Consider the following 25,304-nt stretch of genomic DNA (forward strand, 5'->3'; position numbering starts at 1 on the left):
CATTGTAAATGTGTTAGTTTTAAATAGTGGCAGTATTTTTGCAACTGTATAGCCACTGCAGTTTTAGTTCATGGGCAAACAACAAGCTGACCAATATTGGCAAATTAGCAACCATTGCTTCGCTATGACCTTCATGTCCTTTCTGAAGCGCTTTTTGTGAAAAACATCATGAAATCAATTCTCCTGATTGACTGACAGGACCCAACTGTATAAAGAAACTTTTCCTCCTAAATCATATAAGGTAAGGGTTTAATTGATTTATTATTTTTCAATATTTAACTTAGCCGGTGATTATAATAGCTGCAACTCTGTTGCTCGACAGAAAACTCTAAGGTAAAATTCGCCAGCGATCGCTACACAGGTTGCGGGTGTGCCCAACAGCGCCATCTGTCGTCCAGATACCCAGTACTCAATGTAAACAAAGAACTCAATTTTCTCTCTGTCGTGCTCCCGACAAGACGTGCTTATTCGCTGTTGCTAAACTGGATTTGTTTTCACAACTAATTGGTGAAGTACACTATTCTAGTTTTGAGCTTTCGCTGTGCAGGCTTTCTCTTCGCAATTCCTTGAACTCTTTTTGATTACGGATTCTTTGTTGATGACTTTTTGATAGTTTTTGAATTTCCCTTTGACCAATTCAAAATGGCTGACCCTTCACAAGTCCCAAAATTTAGGAAGTGCAATGCTAGGGACTGTTCAAGGCGTCTTCCGAAGGCCTCTATCGACCCTCACACTGTTTGTTCCAATTGTCGGGATAAAACCTGTCAATTGGAAGATCGATGTGAGGAGTGCGTTGGGCTTTCGGAATTCGATTTTATCGAATTCCAAAAATATACACGTAGGCTAGAGAGAGATAGAGTTAGGAGAAGTTCCTCTCGTTCTATTGACATTTCCTCTCCTCATGCCCCACAACCTATTCATTCCCCTGTAGTGGTTGCTCCTAATCCCCCTTCTGGCACTCAGGAACCTTCGATGGCTGATATGATGCGTGCCATCCAAGCTCTGGGTGAGAGAGTTGAGTCCCTGGCTAGTGACCGTAATCAGCTCATGGCGGATGTGAAGGAGCTGAAGTGTAAAAGTGCAGTGGGAAGTGTTAAAGTGAGTGATAGTGTTGTGGATAGTGTTGCGCTTGAGGGTTCGTCTGTTCGTGCCTGTCGTCCTCCTAGTCCGGGACCTCTTGCAAGCTCCCAAGTCCAGGGGAGAAGCAATGTCGTACGACAAATGGGTTCGAGAGGCTTTAATCAGCGAACAGACGTTTCCTCCGTGGTATCGGGCGTATCTACCCAAGATCGCCCCTGCCTAACAAAGACGAGAGAGCCCATTTATACCTCGTCTGCGGAAGAGGTTTCTCGCAAGAAACATTGGACCAAGGTCTCACGACCGTTAAAGCGCAAGTCGGTCCCTTCCGCGCAAGTCCAACGGCCCAGCTGTAGCCACTGGGTCAGTTCGGACTCGCTGCAGTCATCCGATGACTGCTCACCTCCTAAGAGAGGCAAAGCGGTACCGCCTCAGACAGTTACACTGTCTGTCGCCGCACCTGCTCCTGTAGACCCTAAGTGGTCTTTACTGCAAGACATGCAGTCGCAACTAACGTCGCTTATGCAGGACTTTCGTGCGGAGAAGGTTGCTGCCGCACCAGTAGCTAGTGCAGCTCCTTGCCTACAACCACCCACACGATCGGTTGTGCGTCCTGGGGACGCTGAGGTAACCTTCTCACGCACTCCAGTTGAGAGAGTTCCGCCACCCATGCGTGCCAGTGTGATCTGCCAGCCGCATGTTGACGTTCAGCGACGCACGGAGGTATCCGTTGACGTCCGTGAGGTTCAACAACCGTCAGAGTTGTTTTGTTTTGACGCGGTGCGTCAACCTCCGCAACCCAGTGTGGTTGCCACTGCGCACCCACATCAGTCTAGACAGTCTGGAGTAGACGCTGTGCGTCCCCGCGCTGCTATGGTTGTTGCCAGCTCACAGACTGGGCAACAGTTCCATGACGTTGCGTCCGGCTCAGTCACGCATGCACCCGTGCGACCGGACTCAGCTATCCAGCCGTTACCCACTCCGTTGCCGCTTCCTCATCAATACTCGGATGAGGGACTTTCTGATGATGATGGTGCTGCACACGTAGATGAACCGCATTCAGAACTGGACGAGCCTAAGTCTACGCAACCCTCTTTGGACTTTAGGAAAGTTTTGGCCCTGTTCAAAGAGATGTTTCCGGACCAGTTTGTGTCTGTGGCTCCGCGTTCTCCTCCGTCAGAGTTTGTGTTAGGCATGCCGTCAACCACCCCTGCCTTTACTAGACTCGTCCTCGCACGCTCGTCCAAGAGAGCTTTGCGGGTGATAGGAGAATGGCTGCAGTCCAAAAAGAGTTTAGGGAAGACAGCTTTTACGTTTCCCCCTGCTAGACTCTCTTCTAGATCGAGCGTCTGGTATGCCACGGGAGAAGTTCTCGGCTTAGGAGTTCCTGCCTCTGCCCAGGGCGACTTCTCAAGTCTTGTAGACTCTCCCCGCCGCCTAGCCATGAGACGCTCAAAAATATGTTGGTCATCTTCGGACCTGGACCACCTTTTGAAAGGTATCTATAGAGCCTTCGAGGTTTTTAACTTCCTAGACTGGTGTCTAGGAGCTCTTAGTAGAAAGATCTCTCCGATGGAGAAGGAGACTTCATTGCTCATTATGTCCTGCATGGACAAGGCCGTACGTGATGGGTCTAATGAGCTTGCTGCATCTTTCGTGTCCGGAGTCCTTAAGAAGCGTGAAAACCTCTGCTCATTCCTTTCAGCTGGAGTTACACCATGCCAGAGATCCGAACTTCTGTTTGCTCCTCTTTCCAAGTGCCTTTTTTCCAGAGGACCTGATTAAGGAGATTGCCGCTTCTTTGATACAGAAGGATACTCACGATCTTGTTGCGTCCTCTGCTCGCAAAGCCACCCCTTTGCCTACCTTGTCAGCTAGACCAAGGATGGACACTCCAGCGTCACGTTTTATTCCGCCCTTTCGTGGCAGAGCCTCCAGCAGAGGAGGTGCTCGTGCCGAAGGGAGACGTGGAAAGAAGAAAGGAACCAAGTCCTTTAAGGGCAGAGTCTGACTGCCAGCTTCTTCAGACAGCAGTGGGAGCCAGACTCAAGAACTTCTGGCAGACCTGGGAAAAGAGAGGCGCAGATGCACAATCTGTGAAGTTGCTCAGAGAGGGGTACAAGATCCCGTTTGTACGAAAACCCCCTCTAGCAACGTCTCCCATCGATCTCTCCCCCAGGTACAGAGAGGAAGACAAGAGACGAGCATTGAAACAGGAAGTGTCTCTCTTACTAGAGAAGGGAGCGGTAGTCAAAGTCCTGGACCATCAAACCCCGGGATTCTACAACCGTCTCTTCTTGGTGTCAAAGAAGACAGGAGGGTGGAGGCCGGTGCTAGACGTCAGTGCGCTGAATGTCTTTGTCACAAAGCAGACGTTCTCCATGGAGACCACAAAGTCGGTTCTAGCAGCGGTCAGAAGGGAAGACTGGATGGTCTCGTTAGACCTAAGGGACGCCTACTTCCACGTCCCCATCCACCCGGACTCCCAACCTTTTCTAAGATTCGTTTTCGAAAAGGTTGTCTACCAGTTTCAAGCCCTGTGCTTTGGCCTAAGCACAGCTCCTCTTGTGTTTACGAGGCTGATGAGGAATGTAGCCAAATTCCTTCATTTAGCGGACATCCGAGCCTCCCTCTATTTGGACGACTGGCTTCTCAGAGCTTCTTCCAGTCGTCGCTGTCTGAAGGATCTAAAGTGGACTCTAGATCTGACCAAGGAATTGGGTCTCCTTGTCAATATGGAAAAGTCACAAGTGGTCCCATCCCAAGCTATTGTATATTTAGGGATGGAGATTCACAGTCTAGCTTTTCGGGCTTTTCCGTCGGCCCCCAGAACAAGCCAAGCCCAGTTATGCATCCAGAACATGCTGAAGAAGGAACGATGTTCAGTCAGGAAGTGGATGAGTCTGATAGGGACGCTATCATCCCTGGAACAGTTCGTGTCATTAGGAAGACTACACCTCCGTCCTCTTCAATATCACCTAGCATTTCACTGGAAAAAGGACAATACGCTAGAAGCGGTCTCGATCCCCGTTTCCGAGAAGATGAAGTCTTGCCTGACATGGTGGAAGGACAGTATCAGCCTCAGAGAGGGTCTGCCCCTGGCTGTTCAGACTCCCAACCACGTTCTCTTCTCGGACGCATCGGACGTAGGCTGGGGCGCGACATTAGACGGTCGGGAATGCTCGGGAATATGGAACTCGAGTCAAAGGACAATGCATATCAACTGCAAGGAGCTACTGGCAGTACATCTGGCCTTGAAAAGCTTCAAGTCTCTCCTTCAAGGCAAAGTGGTGGAGGTGAACTCGGACAACACCACGGCTTTGGCGTACATCTCCAAGCAAGGAGGGACCCACTCACTGACGTTGTACGAGATCGCAAGGGACCTCCTCACCTGGTCAAAAGGTCTAAACATTTCGCTAGTTACGAGGTTCATCCAAGGCAACTTGAATGTCATGGCAGATTGTCTCAGTCGGAAGGGACAAATCATTCCAACAGAATGGACCCTCCACAAGGATGTATGCAAGAGACTTTGGGCCACCTGGGGCCAGCCAACCATAGATCTCTTTGCAACCTCGATGACCAAGAGGCTCCCAATATATTGCTCACCAATCCCGGACCCAGCAGCAGTTCATATAGATGCCTTTCTCCTAGATTGGTCACATCTAGACCTATATGCATTCCCTCCGTTCAAGATTGTCAACAAGGTACTGCAGAAGTTCGCCTCTCACGAAGGGACAAGGTTGACGCTAGTTGCTCCCCTCTGGCCCGCGAGAGAATGGTTCACCGAGGTACTTCGATGGCTAGTAGACGTTCCCAGAACTCTTCCTCTAAGGGTGGACCTTCTACGTCAGCCACACGTAAAGAAGGTACACCAAGGCCTCCACGCTCTTCGTCTGACTGCCTTCAGACTATCGAAAGACTCTCGAGAGCTAGAGGCTTTTCGAAGGAGGCAGCCAGAGCGATTGCTAGAGCAAGGAGAACATCCACCCTTAGAGTCTACCAATCGAAGTGGGAAGTCTTCCGAAACTGGTGCAAGTCAGTATCTGTATCCTCGACCAGTACCTCTGTAACCCAAATAGCTGACTTCCTCTTATACCTGAGGAAAGAACGATCTCTTTCAGCTCCCACTATCAAGGGTTACAGAAGCATGTTGGCATCAGTCTTCCGTCACAGAGGCTTAGATCTGTCCAACAATAAAGATCTACAGGACCTCCTTAAGTCTTTTGAGACCACGAAGGAGCGTCGTTTGGTTACACCTGGTTGGAATTTAGACGTGGTACTAAGATTCCTCATGTCAGACAGGTTCGAGCCGCTACAATCAGCCTCCCTAAAAGATCTCACCTTAAAGACTCTTTTCCTGGTATGCTTAGCCACAGCTAAAAGAGTCAGTGAGATTCATGCCTTCAGCAAGAACATCGGATTTTCATCTGAAACGGCTACATGTTCTCTACAACTTGGTTTTCTAGCCAAAAACGAGCTGCCTTCTCGACCTTGGCCGAAATCGTTCGATATTCCAAGCTTATCGAATATGGTTGGAAATGAACTAGAAAGAGTCTTATGCCCTGTGAGAGCTCTTAAGTTCTATTTAAAACGAACTAAACCTTTACGAGGCCTGTCTGAAGCTTTATGGTGTTCAGTTAAGAAACCATCTTTGCCCATGTCAAAGAATGCTTTATCCTATTTTATCAGACTGTTAATACGAGAAGCTCATTCCCATCTGAGTGAGGAAGACCAAGCTTTGCTGAAGGTAAGGACACACGAAGTTAGAGCTGTAACAACTTCCGTGGCCTTTAAACAAAATAGATCTCTGCGAAGTATAATGGACGCAACCTATTGGAGAAGCAAGTCAGTGTTCGCGTCTTTTTATCTTAAGGATGTCCAGTCTCTTTACGAGGACTGCTACACTCTGGGACCATTCGTAGCAGCGAGTGCAGTAGTGGGAGAGGGCTCAACCACTACAATTCCCTAATTCCATAACCTTTTTAATCTTTCTCTTGAAATGTTTTTATTGTTGTTTTTGGGTTGTCCGGAAGGCTAAGAAGCCTTTCGCATCCTAGTTGATTTGGCGGGTGGTCAAAGTCAAATTCTTGAGAAGCGCCTAGATTAGGGGTTTTGATGAGGTCCTGTTGTATGGGTTGCAACCCTTGATACTTCAGATCCTAGGGGTCGATCAGCATCCTAAGAGGATCGCGAGGCTCCGTAAGGAAGACGTACTTAAAAAGGCAGAGTAATTGTTCAAGTCGACTTCCTTACCAGGTACCTATTTATTTTGTTTTTGTTATTTTGATAACTTCTAAAATGAAATAAAAATTTTTAGCTCATAATAATGTAAACATATTTTGCTGGTCTCTACCCACCCCCCTGGGTGTGATTCAGCTATTATAATCACCGGCTAAGTTAAATATTGAAAAATGTTATTTTTATAATAAAATAAATTTTTGAATATACTTACCCGGTGATTATAAATTAAAGGACCCTCCCTTCCTCCCCAATAGAGACGCAGTGGGACGAGGAGAAAATTGAGTTCTTTGTTTACATTGAGTACTGGGTATCTGGACGACAGATGGCGCTGTTGGGCACACCCGCAACCTGTGTAGCGATCGCTGGCGAATTTTACCTTAGAGTTTTCTGTCGAGCAACAGAGTTGCAGCTATTATAATCACCGGGTAAGTATATTCAAAAATTTATTTTATTATAAAAATAACATTTTTGTAAAATTTCTTTTGTATTTTCTCACATTAAATAATTTACCGTTTGATTTTCATCACTTGAAAGTTGAGCTTTGCATGGTTTACTCTTGTGGTCTAGCATCAAAAAAGACAATTTAAGAATGTCCATCTTGAACTCTGGTTCAAGCTTTAACATCAAAGAAGTTGCTTTTGAATCCAAAGCCAATTTAGTTTCTAATAGTAAAGAATTTCATCCAGACTGTATTTGTTTCATTCATTTGTTGTTCTTGTTATTATTAATACTGTTATGTGGAAATAGTCCCAATTTTAAGGGCAATATTATTGAAAAAGATTGCGGTTTCAATAACTTTTGGTTTATATTATTTTTGTTAAATTCTTCTCATCAGCAGATAGACTATAAGAATTCCTAAAATGCATTGATAAATGTACTGTACTGCAAACTGTTGGGTTTAAGGTGATAGACAAGATGTCTTTTAGGCTATTACTCCTGATGCCAGGCAGATGATCTTACTGGAATTAGTATGGACCGGCTGGTGTCACTTGCCTTAGTTAGGTAAGCAGTCCGCATCACAGGGAACTGGCTATCCTATGATTAATTTGGCCAGTGAATCCTCTATGGATTTAGTCCATCTATGGAATGCAAAAATGACAGAAGGGGTCCCAGTCCTGGACGTAGCAGGGTACCAAGAATCTCCCGGTTTATAAACACTAAAGAAAAATTGAAAATTGGTAATTGGAATTTTAGAACCATAAATCAGATTGGGAAGTTAAAGCAAGTGGAGAATGAATTTATGAATTATAGTTTGGATATCTTGGCCTTAACTGAAACACGTTGTAAGGGGATTGATAAAGAAATCTTAGACCAAGGTAATACCTATATCTACTCAGGAAGATCAGATGGAGTTGGAAAAGAAGGGGTAGGAATGATGTTGATACCAAGAGCAGAAATGGCATTAATGGAATGGAGAACTGTAAATAGTAGACTTTCTCTTGCAAATTTTAAATTAGAGCAGTGCAATGTGAGTATTATAGTTTGCTATACCCCAACAAATGATTCCCCTGGAGAGAGGAAAGATGAATACTATGAAGAACTGCAGAGTGTAATAGATGAGATCCCAGAGAGAGATATGAAAATTGTGATTGACCACTTCAATGCTAAAGCTGGAAGTTGGCGAAGTTGCAAATGAAAATGGGGGACATTTTATAACTTTTTGTTCAACAAAACAATCTTGTTATCCGGGCTACTCTTTACCAGCATGAGGACATCCATTAATATACATGTACTTCTCCATGTTGCAATTATAAATTCAAATAGATCACATAGCTATTAATAAAGAGATAAAATAGAGGTGCAGATATTGGTAGTTATCACCAGCTCTTCATTGTCCGAGAAGGACGTCCCGTGGTTTGAAACCTGGGCGAGAGCGGTAACTTTAGCAGTCTCTGGCGCCTCTGCTTCTAAGCAGCAGTCATCCGCAGCTTCTACGCATATTCCCAGAATCTCGATAGTGAAGACAATCTTTCTGGTTACGGTTCTTTCCCTTTGCCTACACAGACACCGAATAGTCTGGCCTATTCTTTACAGATTCTCCTCTGTCCTCATACACTTGACAACACTGAGATTACTAAACAATTCTTCTTCACCCAAGGAGTTAACTACTACATTGTAATTCTTCATTGGCTACTTTCCTCTTGGTAAGGGTAGAAGAGACTCTTTAGCTATGGTAAGCAGCTTTTCTAGGGGAAGGATACTCCAAAATCAAACCATTGTTCTCTAGTCTTGGGTAGTGCCATAGCCTCTGTACCATGGTCTTCCACTGTCTTGGGTTAGAGTTCTCTTGCTTGAGGGTACACTCGGGCACACTATTCTATCTAATTTCTCTTCCTTTTGTTCTGTTAAAGTTTTTATAGTTTATATAGGAAAGAGTGTGTGTGAGAGAAGGAAGTTGAGAGTTAATGTGGGTAAGAGTAAGGTTATGAGATGTACGAGAAGGGAAGGTGGTGCAAGGTTGAATGTCATGTTGAATGGAGAGTTACTTGAGGAGGTGGATCAGTTTAAGTACTTGGGGTCTGTTGTTGCAGCAAATGGTGGAGTGGAAGCAGATGTACGTCAGAGAGTGAATGAAGGTTGCAAAGTGTTGGGGGCAGTTAAGGGAGTAGTAATAAATAGAAGGTTGGGCATGAATGTAAAGAGAGTTCTATATGAGAAAGTGATTGTACCAACTGTGATGTATGGATCAGAGTTGTGGGGAATGAAAGTGATGGAGAGACAGAAATTGAATGTGTTTGAGATGAAGTGTCTAAGGAGTATAGCTGATGTATCTCGAGTAGATAGGGTTAGGAACGAAGTGGTGAGAGTGAGAACGGGTGTAAGAAATGAGTTAGCAGCTAGAGTTGATATGAATGTGTTGAGGTGGTTTGGCCATGTTGAGAGAATGGAAAATGGCTGTCTGCTAAAGAAGGTGATGAATGCAAGAGTTGATGGGACAAGTACAAGACTAAGGCCAAGGTTTGGGTGGATGGATAGAGTGAAGGAAGCTCTGGGTGATAGGAGGATAGATGTGAGAGAAGCAAGAGAGCGTGCTAGAAATAGGAATGAATGGCGAGCGATTGTGACGCAGTTCCAGTGGGCCCTGCTGCTTTCTCTGATGCCTTAGATGACCGCGGAGGTAGCAGCAGTAGGGGATTCAGCATTATGAAGCTTCATCTGTGGTGGATAATGTGGGAGGGTGGGCTGTGGCACCCTAGCAGTACCAGCTGAACTCGGTTGAGTCCTTTGTTAGGCTGGGAGGAACGTAGAGAGTGGAGGTCCCCTTTTTTGTTTTGTTTCATTTATTGATGTCGGCTACCCCCCAAAATTGGGGGAAGTGCCTTGGTATATGTATGTATGTATATAGGAAATATTTATTTTAATATTATCACTGTTCTTAGGATATTTTATTTTTCCTTGTTTCCTTTCCTCACTGAGCTATTATCCCTGTTGGGGCCCCTGGGCCTATAGCATCCTGCTTTTCCAACTAGGGTTGTAGCTTAGCATTTAATAATAATAATAATAATAATAAGTGTTCATTTTATTGTTTCTGACAAGTTACCTGATAGGGCTTTAGTGAATAAGTGATTGATAGTTAACAAGTGTACAGTACTGTATTTGAGTTATGGACTGTGGTACAATTTCATGATCATGACTTTGTGCTGGAATAAGAGATTAGATGTTTCGGCCTATTGTTGATTCTTTGTTCTGCATGACTTATGACTTTTCTATTATTAGGAGATGAACGGAAACTTGGACATTTATTATTGGGGTATGTCGAAGTAGTGTTTACTCAGTTAGTGTGAAGAACATTATTGTGTGAGATGATTATATTGAAAGTAGAAATTCATAGTAGTCTCTCTAAATTTTTTTTTTTATTATTCAATAGCTGTTGTGTAGATATTGGAATTTGACATTTACAGCTTTCTAGATATGCCATATTTATTGATGAAAGCTATGATGTATTTAGCCAAAAAATAGCTGTGATAAATACAGAATAAAAAAAGATATATTTATCTAAAAAATATTTGTAAGACCTAATAGTTGAGTATATTTTCACTAAACTTAAATTTCATACTGTACTTTGATACCAATGGTATAGGTTTATATTGATGATTAATTCACAAGTGTAAAAAATAATTTTAAGAGGTTTTTATGTGTATTGTTTTATAGATTTTAACTTTGATATTAGTGAAGTTATGTGATATTTATGATTATTGAAATGTACTGTATATGGACGACAAAGTTGTGAGTATTGTGCATTACTGATAGTTTGCAGTTTAGTGAAGTGCTTTTCTGTGCATGTTATCAAGGGGAGTGCTAGTCCTATAAGAATCCATTGTACTTTTCAAAATAAGGAGAGCTAATGGTTGGAATGAATGCAGTTAAATTTAGAGTATGATAAATAAAAAAAAAAAATGTCAATTTAAAAGAATTCCACTCAGCTGAATTTACTTATTCATTCATAGATAGGTATTTGTTTCTACATGAATACAAACTTTTGTCCTTTGACCCCTTCCTTACGAGGCATTAGGTTCCTTCAGTGGATGCATATGAGATTTATCACCATCTGATATACATGCACACTTTTTATATGATAACCTATATGTTTATCCTTGTTTACTTGTTTTAATGCTAGCTACTGAGTAAATTTTTCAATTTTTTTTATATTCTACTTTAATAACTGAAATGCACAGTACTCTCATGTACTTTTCCTTTGAAATGTTCTTTCTATTCATTGTAATGTGATTGTAGAAAAAATTTTCAGAAATAATTTTTTTAATATTTTACTGTGAATAATAGCAAAGCACTGCAATTGTATGTGTAAAACAGCTGTATATTCATAATAAAGGGTTTTTGTAATATGTAATAATTCCACGACAGATAGCTGTCAAGAGATAAAACAACTCATCGGTAATGGACCTTACATTATACAGAAATGTAAAGAAAATATCTGTTTGTTTCCTTTGACACAAGGAGTCTAATATAATGTGTAATTGTAAGGTATATGATGAACACAAACTTATCCACTGATGACACAAGAAACCTCTATTTCTGGCCGTGAATACAGTACTCGCTTTAATTTTCATCTTCAAGAGATGTACATTATTCAGGGACTCGTTGAGTGCAAGAGAGACTAATAGGCAATTTAAACAGAGTATATCTAAGCCATGAAAATAATAATATTTTGTAGAAATAATACAGGTAGTTGACAAAATAAGGGAAGAAGCAAAAAAAACAATCAATCAGGCCGTCCATCATCATGTTTTCAGCTGTCAGAGTTACAAATGCGATCAGTATTACCGATATTGAGGAAATTTACGAAATTCTGTGAAATGCAAGTAAATGATGGTAAAATTTGGAAATTTAAAACAAAAGAAGGAAGTTTTTTGTGAACATATTTTCAGGTAGTCATTTATAGTATGGAGATAATTTGTTGGGATATCAGATATCATGTGATGGAATTCAACTGAAACACCAGGTCTCAATAACTTGCATGGCTGATATCTTGGTGGCAGAGGGGGAAGAGCACAACACAGCTGTCTCACTTTAGAGAATGCTTCCTGTATGATATGATCACATATGCCAACATAGAAATGCACTAAAATAGTGTAATATGTTAGCTGGCTGAAACTGCGTATAGCATGCAGACTTACTATTGGGTTAACAACCCCAATCCCGACTTCACGTATAGCTAAATAAATGACCTTGTTTTGGTTCAGGGCAAGGGAACCTAACCAGTGATACATGCTTCAAGAAAGATTTCCTTAAATAGAAGCATTGAATTACTACATCATTGAGGATTGGGTGATGTTATGAAAAGATAAAACAAGAAAATTATAAGAAATTATTTATTTGGGAAAGAAAAATAAGAAATCTAATACCCTACACATCAGTCCATCATGAACTATTGAAAAATGAAGTCACTGTTGCAAGGTTGGCTTGAAATACAGCTGAAATGGAGACAAGATATAATTACACAAACCTAGTTGTAAGAACATCTACTATAGTATCTGTTCATGTCACAGGTTGTAGCATCTGCATGTACTCTTGGTGGAATGTCAGGTGTGTAATTTTGTTTGTCATTCACTAATTGGCCAAGCTTACTATATCTGAGGTAACACCTTGTGAAACAAATTGACAGTACCATGTTATTAAGTCAGTTTTGTGTCAAGTTTTACAGTACAAATACATTCAAGACCAAACATTGAATGACAGCTAGTTCTTCAGCACTTCATGACACAAACGCCAAAACACCTAACCTTCATGTAAAGGGGTTTTATCTAAGTCTGTACCCTATTTCCTCCCTTCATCTGTATACCAGATCAACAAGACTACCACCTAGTCTTACTTTGAGGGTGATATCTATCAAAGAGGTCTCCTAGTAGTTCTGGTTTCATGTTATTTACTGATTTATTGATGAGCTGATTGATAAAATGTACCAAAGTATCAGTTTCCAAACTAAAAGTCCCACTTATTTTTATTTATTACATTAACAGGATGGGACAAGGAAGCAGCACAGGCAACCCACTGCGGGAAAACCTAGAATCTCTTCATAATCAGCTGATGAAACATGCTGGTGCTGATTATGACATCGCCACCACTACAACTCTTACCTATGACCAATTTTTAAGTTACATCACTCAGCTCAATCAAATGTAAGCCATAGAATTAAACATGAAATAGTTATAGAAATAAATTGTTATTAACTTTTTAATTGTAAAGTATAAGAAATTCACTGGTTAAATAAGTTGGCTAGAAATGATTTCTGGATAGTTGGTTTTATGAATTCAGTATTTGGGATTATGATATAATTTGATTAGTTAGTACCTTAGTAGCTGTTGTTTATTGTTAGGGAATCAAGCAATTAGTATAATATTTAGTTTTCCATAAGAATTGAATTTAGTTAAGTGGATATGTTTTGGTAAGTTTGCTGACTTTGCTTACAGGCCCATATGGTTATTTTACTTGGAATTTATTTCATGCAACACAACTGGTATGGCTAACAATAGTCATTTACCTAGTTAAGTTTCCACCAGGGAAGCCCAATTAATGTGATAGATCTTACCTCTAGGTCACTTTTGCTCATTTACACAACCCTTGATATGACAAAGTAATAGGGGGGGAAGGGTTTCTGATATATTGTAGCCAATTTTCACGATGTGAAAGACAGAGATTGATAACAATAATAATGATGTAGATAATTAGTCATTATAAATGGTAATAATGATGATTATTATTATCACTTTTGTTAATACAGATTGAGAATCATTTATCTGGAATTTCTTGGATTGGAAGTGTTTTGGATTTAAGATTTTTTTTTATTTTGGAATACCCCTTTAATGACGAGTTCACACATCATTTATAACATTCTAGTGAAGATTGCCTAATTTTATTTGATCACCTAAATAAGTTTTAAGTAAGTTTATATACAAAGTATATTATTATTTGCTATATGTTTTATTTTGAAGCTGTAATAGTCTTCAAGTTTTGTACACAAACCAATAACTGTAACTTTTTGTTTTTTCCTTTGATTTTAAACTGCCAAACAATGATATTTAGTGATCAGCTAGAAGGGTTTAGGTTTAATCAATGGCTCTACTGTATTTCCTTCAAACAGCAGCTAGCAGCACCTGGGTAAAGAAAAGGAGGGGGGGGGGAAGATTAACGAATGGCACCTTGAACCTTGCTACCAGGAAAAGCCTGTAATTAATGTCTTCATAATGTAGTTTTATCTTATTTATCCATTTATTTGATTGCAAGGTATAATTGTCAAATAAGATACTGTAGATATTGAAAAAATACAATTGCCAAAAGAGCAAAGGTAATACAGTACTTGTTCCTACATGAAATACAAACTTCCGTCATTTAAATGGGTTTACTCCGTTGCTGTTTGGCTGTGACCAGAAATAAGGAATTCATGGGATTCTGGTAACATTGTATGGTTCCCAGGATCCCATCTACGCAGGGTAGGGGCAGCTGAGTCGTAGTCGTCGTTCCAATCAGATACCTGGGTTGACTGCTGTCCATGCTATGCTTTGCTTTTGTGCTTATTCTCTTTCACTGCATTTTTTTCAATATTTAACTTAGCCGGTGATTATATAGCTGCAACTCTGTTGCCCGACAGACAACTCTACGGTAAAAACTCGCCAGCGATCGCTACACAGGTTGCGGGTGTGCCCAACAGCGCCATCTGTCGTCCAGATACCCAGTACTCAATGTAAACAAAGACTCAATTTTCTCTCTGTCGAGCTATCGACAAGACGTACTTACTCGCTGTTGCTAAACTGGAGTTTTTTCACAACTAATTGGTGAAGTACTTTATTCTAGTTTTGAGCTTTCGCTATGCAGGTGTTTTATCTTCATCTTAAATCTTGAACTCGTTTTGGATAGATTTAATTATGGTGACAAAGAGAGTATGGACTTTCTTTCACTTTTAAATGGCCGACCCTTCCCTTAGACGGAAGTGTGTTTGGCTTTTAGTAATTATCTTATCACGTTATAGATTTTCCTCTATATATTTTATATCTCTCCGCCTTTTTTAGGCCTCTTCGATTAACTTTCCATTTATTATAAACATATAAAAATAATTTTAATGTTTTGTTTATATAGACCTTTCCTGAGAGTAGGCGGTCCTAACTTGGAAACCGAAGTTAATCAACATTGAGCCCTTTATGTCGTAATTAGCTTTTAAAGAGCTAAGGATTTAAAACTTTTTAAATGTAATATTTTATGAAAGAATTTCTTTGATAGTCTTCGTACTGTTTTCAAAGATGAACTAACGTTTAGTTTATTTATGCTACGCAGTTGTTGACGTTCAGGACGTTCAACATGCGCTCTATCGTTACGATAGAGAGAGAGTGTATCACGGTTTCACTTTGCAGTAAGAGTAAATCGATTCTGACGTTTTGTTCATTCTTTCTTAGCTTAAATGTTTTAAATTCTATTTTAAAGGAACTTTTTATTTGAAAAACCTTTCAGTTTTTTCCTTTAGTCAAATAACATGTTTTTTTGACGAAATATAATTGGGCTCTTCTCTTAGGTGCGAAATCAAGAGAGAGAGAGATAGAGACGGAGGGAGAGAGAGTAGAGAAAACGTTCCGTTCAAGCGGGTAACGTTGTTCTCGAGTTACTCTCGTCCCTAGTCGCTGTACGGGGAGGAAGGATAAAACGTTTTTAGTTTTTTATTCTCGTCCCCAGGCTATGTGCGGGAGAGATTGAAAACGTAGTTATATGAACTAGTGTTTAGTCTCTTTCCCAGCCACTGATTTTTTTATCTTAAAATATGTTTTCTGTTTTTTGCTGGTATTAATGAGCTTGCATTATACGACTGATTTCGCAATTACTACCTTTTAATGAAGGGTAGAATTGCGTGTTTCAGGTAGAAATCAGTAAAAGTTTCGATTTCAGTGAAATAAGTGCAAAACAGAAAATCGAAGTGATAAAGTGATATGCGCAAAGTGTTACAGTGTTGCGTCCGAGGGTTCGTCTGTTCGTGCCTGTCGTTCACCTAGTCCGGGACCTCTTGCATGCTCCCAAGCCCAGGGGAGAAGTAATGTCAAACGACTTATGGGTTCGAGAGGCCTTGACCAACGAACAGACGTTTTTCCCTCTATGGTATCGGGTGTATCTTACCAAGATCTCCCCTACCATAAGACGAGAGAGACGTTGTTTCTCCTCGTCATCCGAAGGCTTTTCGCATAAGAAACCTGTCACAAGGTTTCGAAGCCCTTAAGCGAAAGTCAGTCCTTTCAGGACAGGTCCAGCGTCCTGGTTACAACCATTAGGACAGCTCTGACCCTATGCAGTCATCGGATAACTGCTCGCTGCCTAACAAAAGCGTAACACAGACTCCGAGAGTCTTTTTTTGTAGGCAAAGTGTTGCGGTCACAGACGTTACCCTCGTCTCTTACCACAACCATTTCCGTTGATCCTTAATGGGTTGTATGGCAAGACATGCAGTATATGCTTGCCGCCCTTATGGAAGACTATTCTGCCGATTAGTCCGTTGAGTCTAGCCGTTTATCTCATCGATATCCTGGCTTTCAGCCAACCTAACGTTCCTTTGTGCTTACTGTTGACGTTGGCGTAGCTTAGTCACGACAGTCAGGTTGTTTAGAACCACACTCGATGCGGTCTCGTGTGGTTTTTCAGCCGCATTTGGACGTTAGGCCACTTGCTGAGGCTCCTGTTGACGTTCAAGACGTTCACTAACAATCGGAGTTGACTTGTTTTGACGCTGTGCGTCAACCTCCGCATTCTAGAGTAGTTTTGACTGCTCAGTCTAGGCAGTCAAAGCAGTCTCGAGTGGACGCTGTGCGTCCTCACGCACCTGTTGTGGTTGACAGTTCAGTTGTTGACAGTTCACAGACTGTCAAGCAGTTACATGACGTTGCGTTCTGGTCCGCTACTAATGCACCAGTGAGTGTGGACTCTGCTTGTAAAGCATTGCCACCACGGTAGGTCTCTCCCTTGCTTGAGACTCAGCTTTTATCGGACAAGGTTCCTGTAGATGAGGAAGTTGCTGTTCCCCCTCCTACTGATATTCCCTTGAGGACTCTGTCAGATGGAGAGGAGCCTAAAGCTGCTTAGCCTCCTATGGACTTTAATTAAATCATGATGATTTTTTTAAGGATCTTTGTCCGGATCTTTTTGTAACTGCTGCTCCTCGTTCGCCTAAACGTCAGAGCTTACACTAGGCCTAGCTACTTCGAAGCCGTTGTTTTTAAGCTAGTGCTCTCTCGCTCTCCTAGAGAGCTTTACGTTTGCTAGGCGACTGGTTTTACACCAGGAGGAGTTTGGGGGATACAGCCTTTGCTTTCCCTTCTTTTAAACTGGTTTATAGAGCGAGAGTCTGATATGACACGAGAGAAGTTCTCGGCTTGGGAGTTCATGCCTCTGCCCAGATAGACTTCTCAATTCTCGTAGACTCTCCCTGGTGCCTGGCCAGGAGACGCTCCAAGTTGTTTACAGGTCAACTTCACAGCTGTTTTCGAGCCTTTGAAGTTTTGCTGTACAATTATGTCATGCATAACAAGGCTTTCAGGGATGGTAAACGGTACCGCCTCAGTCGCTAACCCCGTCTGTTGCCACACCTGCTCCCGTAGACCCTAAATGGGCTTTGCTGCAAGACATGCAGTCCAAGCTTGCGTCCTTGATAGAGGACTTTAATGCGGAGAAGGTTGCTACCGAACCTTCTGGCCAACAACCTTCCAACCGGTCGGTTGTGCGCCCTGTTGACGCTGAGGTAACCTACTCGCGTCTGCCAGTTGAGGTGGTTCCTCCACCGATGCGACCCAGTGTGGGTTGCCAGCCGCACGTTGACGTTAAGCGACGCTCGGAGGTGGTTGTTGACGTTCAGGACGTTCAACAACCAGCAGAGGTGACTTGTTTTGACGCAGTGCGTCAACCTCAGCAACCCGGTAGGGTGTTGACTGCACAACCCAGACGGTCTAGACAGTCTCGGGTTGACGCTGTGCTTCCTCGCGCACCCATGGTTGTTGACAGTTCACAGACTGTGCAGCAGTTCCATGATGTTGCGTCCGGCTCCGTCACGCATCCACCAGTGCGACCGGACTCAGAGAGCCAGACGTTGCCCACTCCGTTGCCGTTTCCTCATCAGTTTTCGGATGAGGAACCCTCTGATGAGGACGTTGCTGAACAACAAGACGATCAGCCCCCAGAATAGATCAAGCCCTGCTATCCATCCAGAAGATGCTGAAGAAGGAACGCTGCTCAGTCAGGCTGTGGATGAGTCTGGTAGGGACGCTGTCATCCGTGGAACAATTTGTGTCACTAGGAAGACTACACCTCCGTCCTCTTCAATACCATCTAGCTTTTCACTGGAAAAAGGACAAGACGCTAGAAGCGGTCTCGATCCCGGTTTCCGATAAGATAAAGTCTTGTCTGACTTGGTGGAAGGACAATATCAACCTAAGAGAGGGTCTTCCCCTGGCTGTTCAGACTCCCAACCACGTTCTCTTCTCGGACGCATCGGACGTTGGCTGGGGCGCGACACTAGACGGTCGGGAATGCTCAGGACTGTGGAACTCGAGTCAGAGGAGCATGCATATCAACTGCAAGGAGCTGTTGGCAGTACATCTGGCCTTGAAAAGCTTCAAGTCTCTCCTTCGAGGCAAAGTGGTGGAAGTTAACTCGGACATCACCACGGCCTTGGCGTACATCTCCAAACAAGGAGGTACCCACTCACTGACGTTGTACGAGATCACAAGGGACCTGCTCATCTGGTCAAAAGGTCAAGACATCTCCCTAGTAACGAGGTTCATCCAAGGCGACTTGAACGTCATAGCAGATTGTCTCAGTCGGAAAGGGCAAGTAATTCCAACCGAATGGACCCTCCACAAGGATGTGTGCAAGAGACTTTGGGCCACTTGGGGTAAAACCATCCATAGATCTCTTTGCAACCTCGCTGACCAAGAGGATTCCAATCTATTGCTCTCCAGTCCCGGACCCAGCAGCAATACATATAGATGCTTTCCTCCTAGATTGGTCACATCTGGATCTCTACGCATTCCCACCGTTCAAGATTGTCAACAAGGTACTGCAGAAGTTCGCCTCTCACGAAGGGACAAGGTTGACGTTAGTTGCTTCCCTCTGGCCCGCGAGAGAATGGTTCACCGAGATACTTCGATGGTTAGTAGACGTTCCCAGTAGTCTTCCTCTAAGGGTAGACCTTCTACATCAGCCACACGTAAAGAAGGTACTCCAAAGCCTCCACGCTCTTCGTCTGACTGCCTTCAGACTATCGAAAGACTCTCGAGAGCTAGAGGCTTTTCGAAGGAAGCAGCCAGTGCGATTGCTAGAGCAAGGAGAGCTTCTTCCATTAGAGTCTACCAATCGAAGTGGGAAGTCTTCCGAGACTGGTGCAAGTCAGTTTCTGTATCCTCGACCAGTACCTCTGTAGCTCAAATAGCTGTTTTTCTCTTATACCTGAGAAAAGGACGATCCCTTTCAGCTCCCACTATCAAGGGCTACAGAAGCATGTTGGCATCGGTCTTCCGGCATAGAGGCTTAGATCTTTCCAAACATAAAGATCTGCAAGACCTCCTTAAGTCTTTTGAGACCACCAAGGAGCGTCGTTTGGCCACCCCTGGATGGAATTTAGACGTGGTACTAAGATTCTTCATGTCAGACAGGTTGGAGCCGTTACAATCAGCCTCCCTGAAAGATCTCACTCTTAAGACTCTTTTCCTGGTATGCTTAGCCTCGGCTAAAAGAGTCAGTGAGATTCATGCCTTCAGCAAGAACATAGGATTTTCGTCAGAAAAAGCCACTTGTTCGCTACAACTTGGTTTTCTAGCCAAAAATGAGCTGCCTTCTCGGCCTTGGCCTAAATCTTTCGATATCCCCAGCTTATCGGAGATCGTAGGCAATGAACTAGAAAGAGTCTTATGCCCTGTTAGAGCTCTTAAGTTCTATTTAAAGCGTACTAAACCTTTACAAGGCCAATCTGAAGCTTTATGGTGTTCAGTTAAGAAACCATCCTTGCCTTTGTCAAAGAATGCTTGGTCAGACTTTATCAGATTGTTAATACGAGAAGCTCATTCACATCTGAGTGAGGAAGACCGAACTTTGCTTAAGGTGAAGACGCACGAAGTTAGAGCTGTAACAACTTCCGTGGCCTTTAAGCAAAATATATCTCTGCAAAGTATAATGGACGCAACCTATTGGAGAAGCAAGTCAGTGTTCGCGTCATTTTACTTGAAAGATGTCCAGTCTCTTTACAAGAACTGCTACACACTGGGACCATTCGTAGCAGCGAGTGCAGTAGTGGGTGAGGGCTCAACCACTACAATTCCCTAATTCCATACCCTTTTAATCTTTCTCTTGAAATGTTTTTATTGTTGTTTTTTGGGTTGTCCGGAAGGCTAAGAAGCCTTTCGCATCCTGGTTGATTTGGCGGGTGGTCAAAGTAATTTCTTGAGAGCGCCTAGATTAGGGGTTTTGATGAGGTCCTGTTGTATGGGTTGCAACCCTTGATACTTCAGATCCTAGGGGTCGATCAGCATCCTAAGAGGATCGCGAGGCTCCGTAAGGAAGACGTACTTAAAAGGCAGAGAAATTGTTCAAGTCGACTTCCTTACCAGGTACCTATTTATTTTGTTTTTGTTATTTTGATAACTTCTAAAATGAAATAAAAACTCTTAGCTCATAAAAGTGTAAACATATATTGCTGGTCTCTACCCACCCCCCCTGGGTGTGAATCAGCTATATAATCACCGGCTAAGTTAAATATTGAAAAATGTTATTTTGATAATAAAATAAATTTTTGAATATACTTACCCGGTGATTATAAATTAAAGGACCCTCCCTTCCTCCCCAATAGAGACGCAGTGGGACGAGGAGAAAATTGAGTCTTTGTTTACATTGAGTACTGGGTATCTGGACGACAGATGGCGCTGTTGGGCACACCCGCAACCTGTGTAGCGATCGCTGGCGAGTTTTTACCGTAGAGTTGTCTGTCGGGCAACAGAGTTGCAGCTATATAATCACCGGGTAAGTATATTCAAAAATTTATTTTATCATCAAAATAACATTTTATCATGAGTGTATCCCAAGGGAATGTGAGAACCTGCCTGGTCTTTTATTTCAATCTGAAAATGCATATTTATTGTGGATCCAACTTTAACCTTAAGCTATGTCAAACCTAAAACACTATGTGCTCGTACCCTGAGGTTGGACCCCAAATCCAAATACTACCAATTGAGAGGCAAGAACATAATTCCCTGAAGTTATTTATCATTATTATTACTAGCAAAGCTACAACCCCAGTAAGGAAAGGAAATAAATCAACTACAAGAGAAGTAATGAACAATTAAAATTAAATATTTAAGCACAGTAATATGAAAATAGATCTTTCATATATAAACTATAAAAAGAGACTTACTAGAATACTGTGTAATATTGAGCCTTTTATGATGGAAAAGGCATAACTACTAAAAGTATTACAAACACGATGGTACTTTCTGGGAATATCTGAATGCAAAGGATGGTCAGAACTAACTGAATGACAGTGCCAGAGATTAGTACAGTGAACCCTCGTTTATCGCGGTAGATAGGTTCCAGACCCGGCCGCGATAGGTGAAAATCCGCGAAGTAGTGACACCATATTTACCTATTTATTTAACATGTATATTCAGACTTTTAAAACCTTCCCTTGTACGTAGTACTGTTAACAAACTACCCTTTAATGTTCAGAACACTTAATGCATGTACTACAGTACCCTAAACTAAAACAGACACAAATATTAAAGGCGATTTTATATCATGCGTTTCCTAAACACGCCAAAAAGCACGATAAAAAATGGCAACCAATGTTTTGTTTACGTTTCTCTGATCATAATGAAGAAACAAACGCATTTACTGTACACATCTGTGTATAGGTTAGTTTTTGCATCGATTATATTGATTATTCAGTACAGTATGTTGATTTTGTTATTACCAATATGTATATATATATGGGTTATGAAAAAAATCCGCGAAGTGGTGAATCCGCGATGGTCGAACCGCGAAGTAGCGAGGGTTCACTGTATCTATATCAGGAATAAGAAACTTAATGGACCGTAAGTTTCTGTCCAACAATTTGAGGTGAGATTTAGTAGTTGAAGACCAGAGAGGAGAACAATACTCGAAACAAGATAGAATGAAAGACTTAGAACATTTCTTCAGAATAGATTTAAAATCCCACAAAACTTTTTCAATAAGCCAGTTTTTTGTGCAATTGAAGAGACAGACCTAATGCGTTTCTCAAAAGTAAATTTGGTATCAAGAATCACAACTGAAATTTTAAGAGTCATACAGAGTTAATTACTTACAAATTCAATAGTGATGCCAAGAAAAGACTCACCCACTCCTAACTGTTTGAGTTTGAAAACATGGGCCTCATGATTAACACTGTCAAAGGGAGCGCTAAAATCAAGGCCAATCATAAGAACTTCCTGTCCACAATTAAGGGATTTCTGTACAGCTTTAGGAAATGTAAGAAGAGCATCACATGCTCCAAGGGTTTTGTGAAAGCCAAATGACAACTAAGGGAACAGATGATTACCTTCAGCAAACTTAGACGTTTTGCCAAAATGTTCAAAAACTTTAGAGGATGTACAAGTTATGGAAATTGGGTGGTAATCAGCTGGACTTGTGCTATCACAACCAGCAGATACTCTAGTAACCCAAAACCAAAAGAAGTGAATGTGGTTATGACATTTACAGACCAAAAGCTTTGTAATGAATAAAGAGATGAGAGATTCAAGGGCATTTATAGCTTGAAAGCCATCTTATATCGTTTGAGAGAGCAATATTATGATCTTTGGGAATTCTTAGTGAATCAGATCCTTATTTTAAGCTATTGATATTGTAATATTCTCTACCCTACAACATATTACAGTGATCATTAGTCTTAATGATTTGTTTCTAAAGTCTTCCTTTTAATTCAGTGTTATATTACTTTAAATGTAATTATCAAGCATCTTACAGAAATTAAAAAGTTCATTAATTTATCTTGTTTCAGAGCTAGTTACTTGGTTTGCAAGTGATATTCCCTAGGGAAATTAAGATTTTAATTTATAGCCAGGTGTAAGTTGCAAACTCATTTAATGTTTCAGGTTTTATACAAACTATTAAAAACATTTATTTTATGCTTATTTATTATTTTGTATGCACAGTGCATACTGTACCAGCAACTATTTTTGTGAGTTGCAAGTTATATTAGGCAAAATGAATTTTTAGAGTTAAAAATATGTGTTTTAGTATATTCTTAAACTTTAGTTATTAGGGGTGACCATAAGTCATAAAGATTGTAAGTCAGGTCCACACAGTATTGGATTTTTACCATTTTTTTCTCTCGTGGTGAAAAATAAAGTATTTCAAGTAAATTTTTGGTGATGAGAATTACCGTAATGCATATATAAATTGCTTGGTAAACATTATATTTTTAGGATTTGGTGTCCTTCAAACCTAGGAAATTGATGTTCTTAGTATGAAGTACAATTTGTATTTTGCTCTTAAGTTTTTATTTGCAGTACTCATAATTTTTTTTTTTATATTCAGCTGCCGAGAGTACAAAGATAGCGATGGTCATGTGCTGGTGTTTGCAGTCAAAAAAGGAACAGACTCTACCATATTTTGGAAGGCTACAGTTCGCATTGCTTGTGTAAAGCTCAACACTGTCACTAATAAAGTGTTGTCATATAGACTCCTCAATATCCGGCAGTTTCTTCAGGTGAGTTGAACATTTAAACCTGAGTAATTAAATTGCAGACAGATACGGTACATGCTAATGGAACTTGTATTGACTTAACCTCTACTTTCATAGGACTCATGCTATTTAAAATTAAGAGATGTTGTGTTAGAAGTATTTTTTGAAAGATATAGTTCTTATTGTGCTAAGTGAATGCATTTAGTGTAGATCTCTTTGAAAAGAAAGCTATTTTATGGTTGTTTTTATAACTTTTGAGCCAGGTGATAAGATCTGATATTATTATTCAAAGGGGTTAATCATTTATATTTAGCAAGTTAAAATTGGTTGAGTAATCTTCCTTTGCCAGAATATGAGAAGTAACTGAATTTTAACAATGAAATTTATTTGTCTACTCACCTGATATTCATATTGCTTCTACTCAGATTTCTGGCGGCATCTGCCCCGAAATAAAAATTTTCCGTTCTCCCCCCCCCCCAATGCTTCCCAATCTGGGCACCACCACACCAACTGGCGATTGATGACAACTATCTAATCATTGAAATTGCAAACCTAATCATTATTCTTTTGACATCACTGATCAGAGGTGAGGAGGGGCTCATGTATATGAACATCAGATGAGTGTAAAGATAAATTTCATTATTGAAATTCTTTTTATTTTTTATGAAATTCCCCTGATGTTCATATTGCTGAATCTCACATTTTGATAGAGGTGGTATAATGAAAGAAAGAGATGTAAAAGTAGGAATATAGATTGATAAAGATACCCCCCACTCGGTACTAGTTTTAAAGGTAGTCAATCCTAACCCCAAGTAAATTTGCAATCACCAATTTCTTGGTTGGATTCCCAAAATAGTTTGCTCATCATCCACCTTTTAAAACTCAAGTCTTATACAGTGTAATGAATAAAACCCAAAATTTCTCATCTGGAGAAATAAAGATATAACTTTTTTTAAGTTGATAAAAAAACCATAAACTCTTATTCATACAAGTCTCAAATACCATTACTCTTCATGCCCAGTAAATTTTGATTTAACCAGGCTTCTATTTTATAAAGCCTTGCAAAAACTGACTATGAGCCAATTTTCCTTTTGATAAAAAAGATTGACAAAATACACTACCCTTCAAAGACTTTTATGGATAACTTTCTGTTCTTTACAAGTTAATTTTTCATCTCTTTATCACATTGTATATATTTTTTCCTTGACATGTTTTTTTTATAAGTAATTTTCATTCTTCACGTCATATGTATGTCAAATTGATCCTTTGCAATTCTAAAAGGGAACCATTCTGTAGGGTATTAGACCCTTTTCAAACATTTCCACAAAGAGAAGTAGCTGGATTACCACTCTGTGACACTAAACCTTTAAGTCTTTCTAGCTTGAAACTGACTTGTGTGACCTTTTCATGGAACCCTCAACTAGAGAAATGTCGTTTTATGAGTGAAAATACCCAAGAAAGTCTAAACTCTTAAACTAAATAAGAATTTCATTTTCAGTAAACTTTATATCAGTCTTATTATCATTTAGTGAAAAAAAAAATAAATGGTTCTGAAACAAAATAGTTATGAATTCACCCTCAAAATCTCATTACAGTAGCCTACTTGCAGTTTATCAAGATGTCTATCTGATATTAATGTTAATAATTGCCAATCTGTTTATGGTAAAACTAAAACTGTTATATCTGCCAGATCTTTAAAAGAAAAACTCGTAACCCAAAATGCTCATTAACCTTAACAATTTTCCCCATAGGAAATTGATGGAATTCACTCGCATTCCTTTTGTTCATAAAT

The 25,304-nt window shown here is 40.8% G+C and overlaps 1 protein-coding gene across 2 annotated transcripts in view; it reads left to right on the top strand.

Moving 5' to 3' along the window:
• The first annotated feature begins 99 nt into the window (after window positions 1-99).
• The window catches only part of LOC137632594 (RING finger protein 141-like), a 42,754-nt gene continuing 17,549 nt past the window's right edge, over window positions 100-25,304 (top strand). For both annotated transcript variants that reach the window (XM_068364625.1, XM_068364626.1), the window contains exons 1-3: window positions 100-241; window positions 12,798-12,956; window positions 23,365-23,536. In XM_068364625.1, the coding sequence (XP_068220726.1) occupies window positions 12,799-12,956; window positions 23,365-23,536 (330 nt within the window). In that variant the 5' untranslated portion in view covers window positions 100-241; window position 12,798. The remainder of the gene's footprint in view (window positions 242-12,797; window positions 12,957-23,364; window positions 23,537-25,304) is intronic.

The sequence above is a fragment of the Palaemon carinicauda genome, chromosome 41, assembly GCF_036898095.1.
Source record: "Palaemon carinicauda isolate YSFRI2023 chromosome 41, ASM3689809v2, whole genome shotgun sequence".
In the NCBI taxonomy this organism is placed as follows: Eukaryota; Metazoa; Arthropoda; class Malacostraca; order Decapoda; family Palaemonidae; genus Palaemon; species Palaemon carinicauda.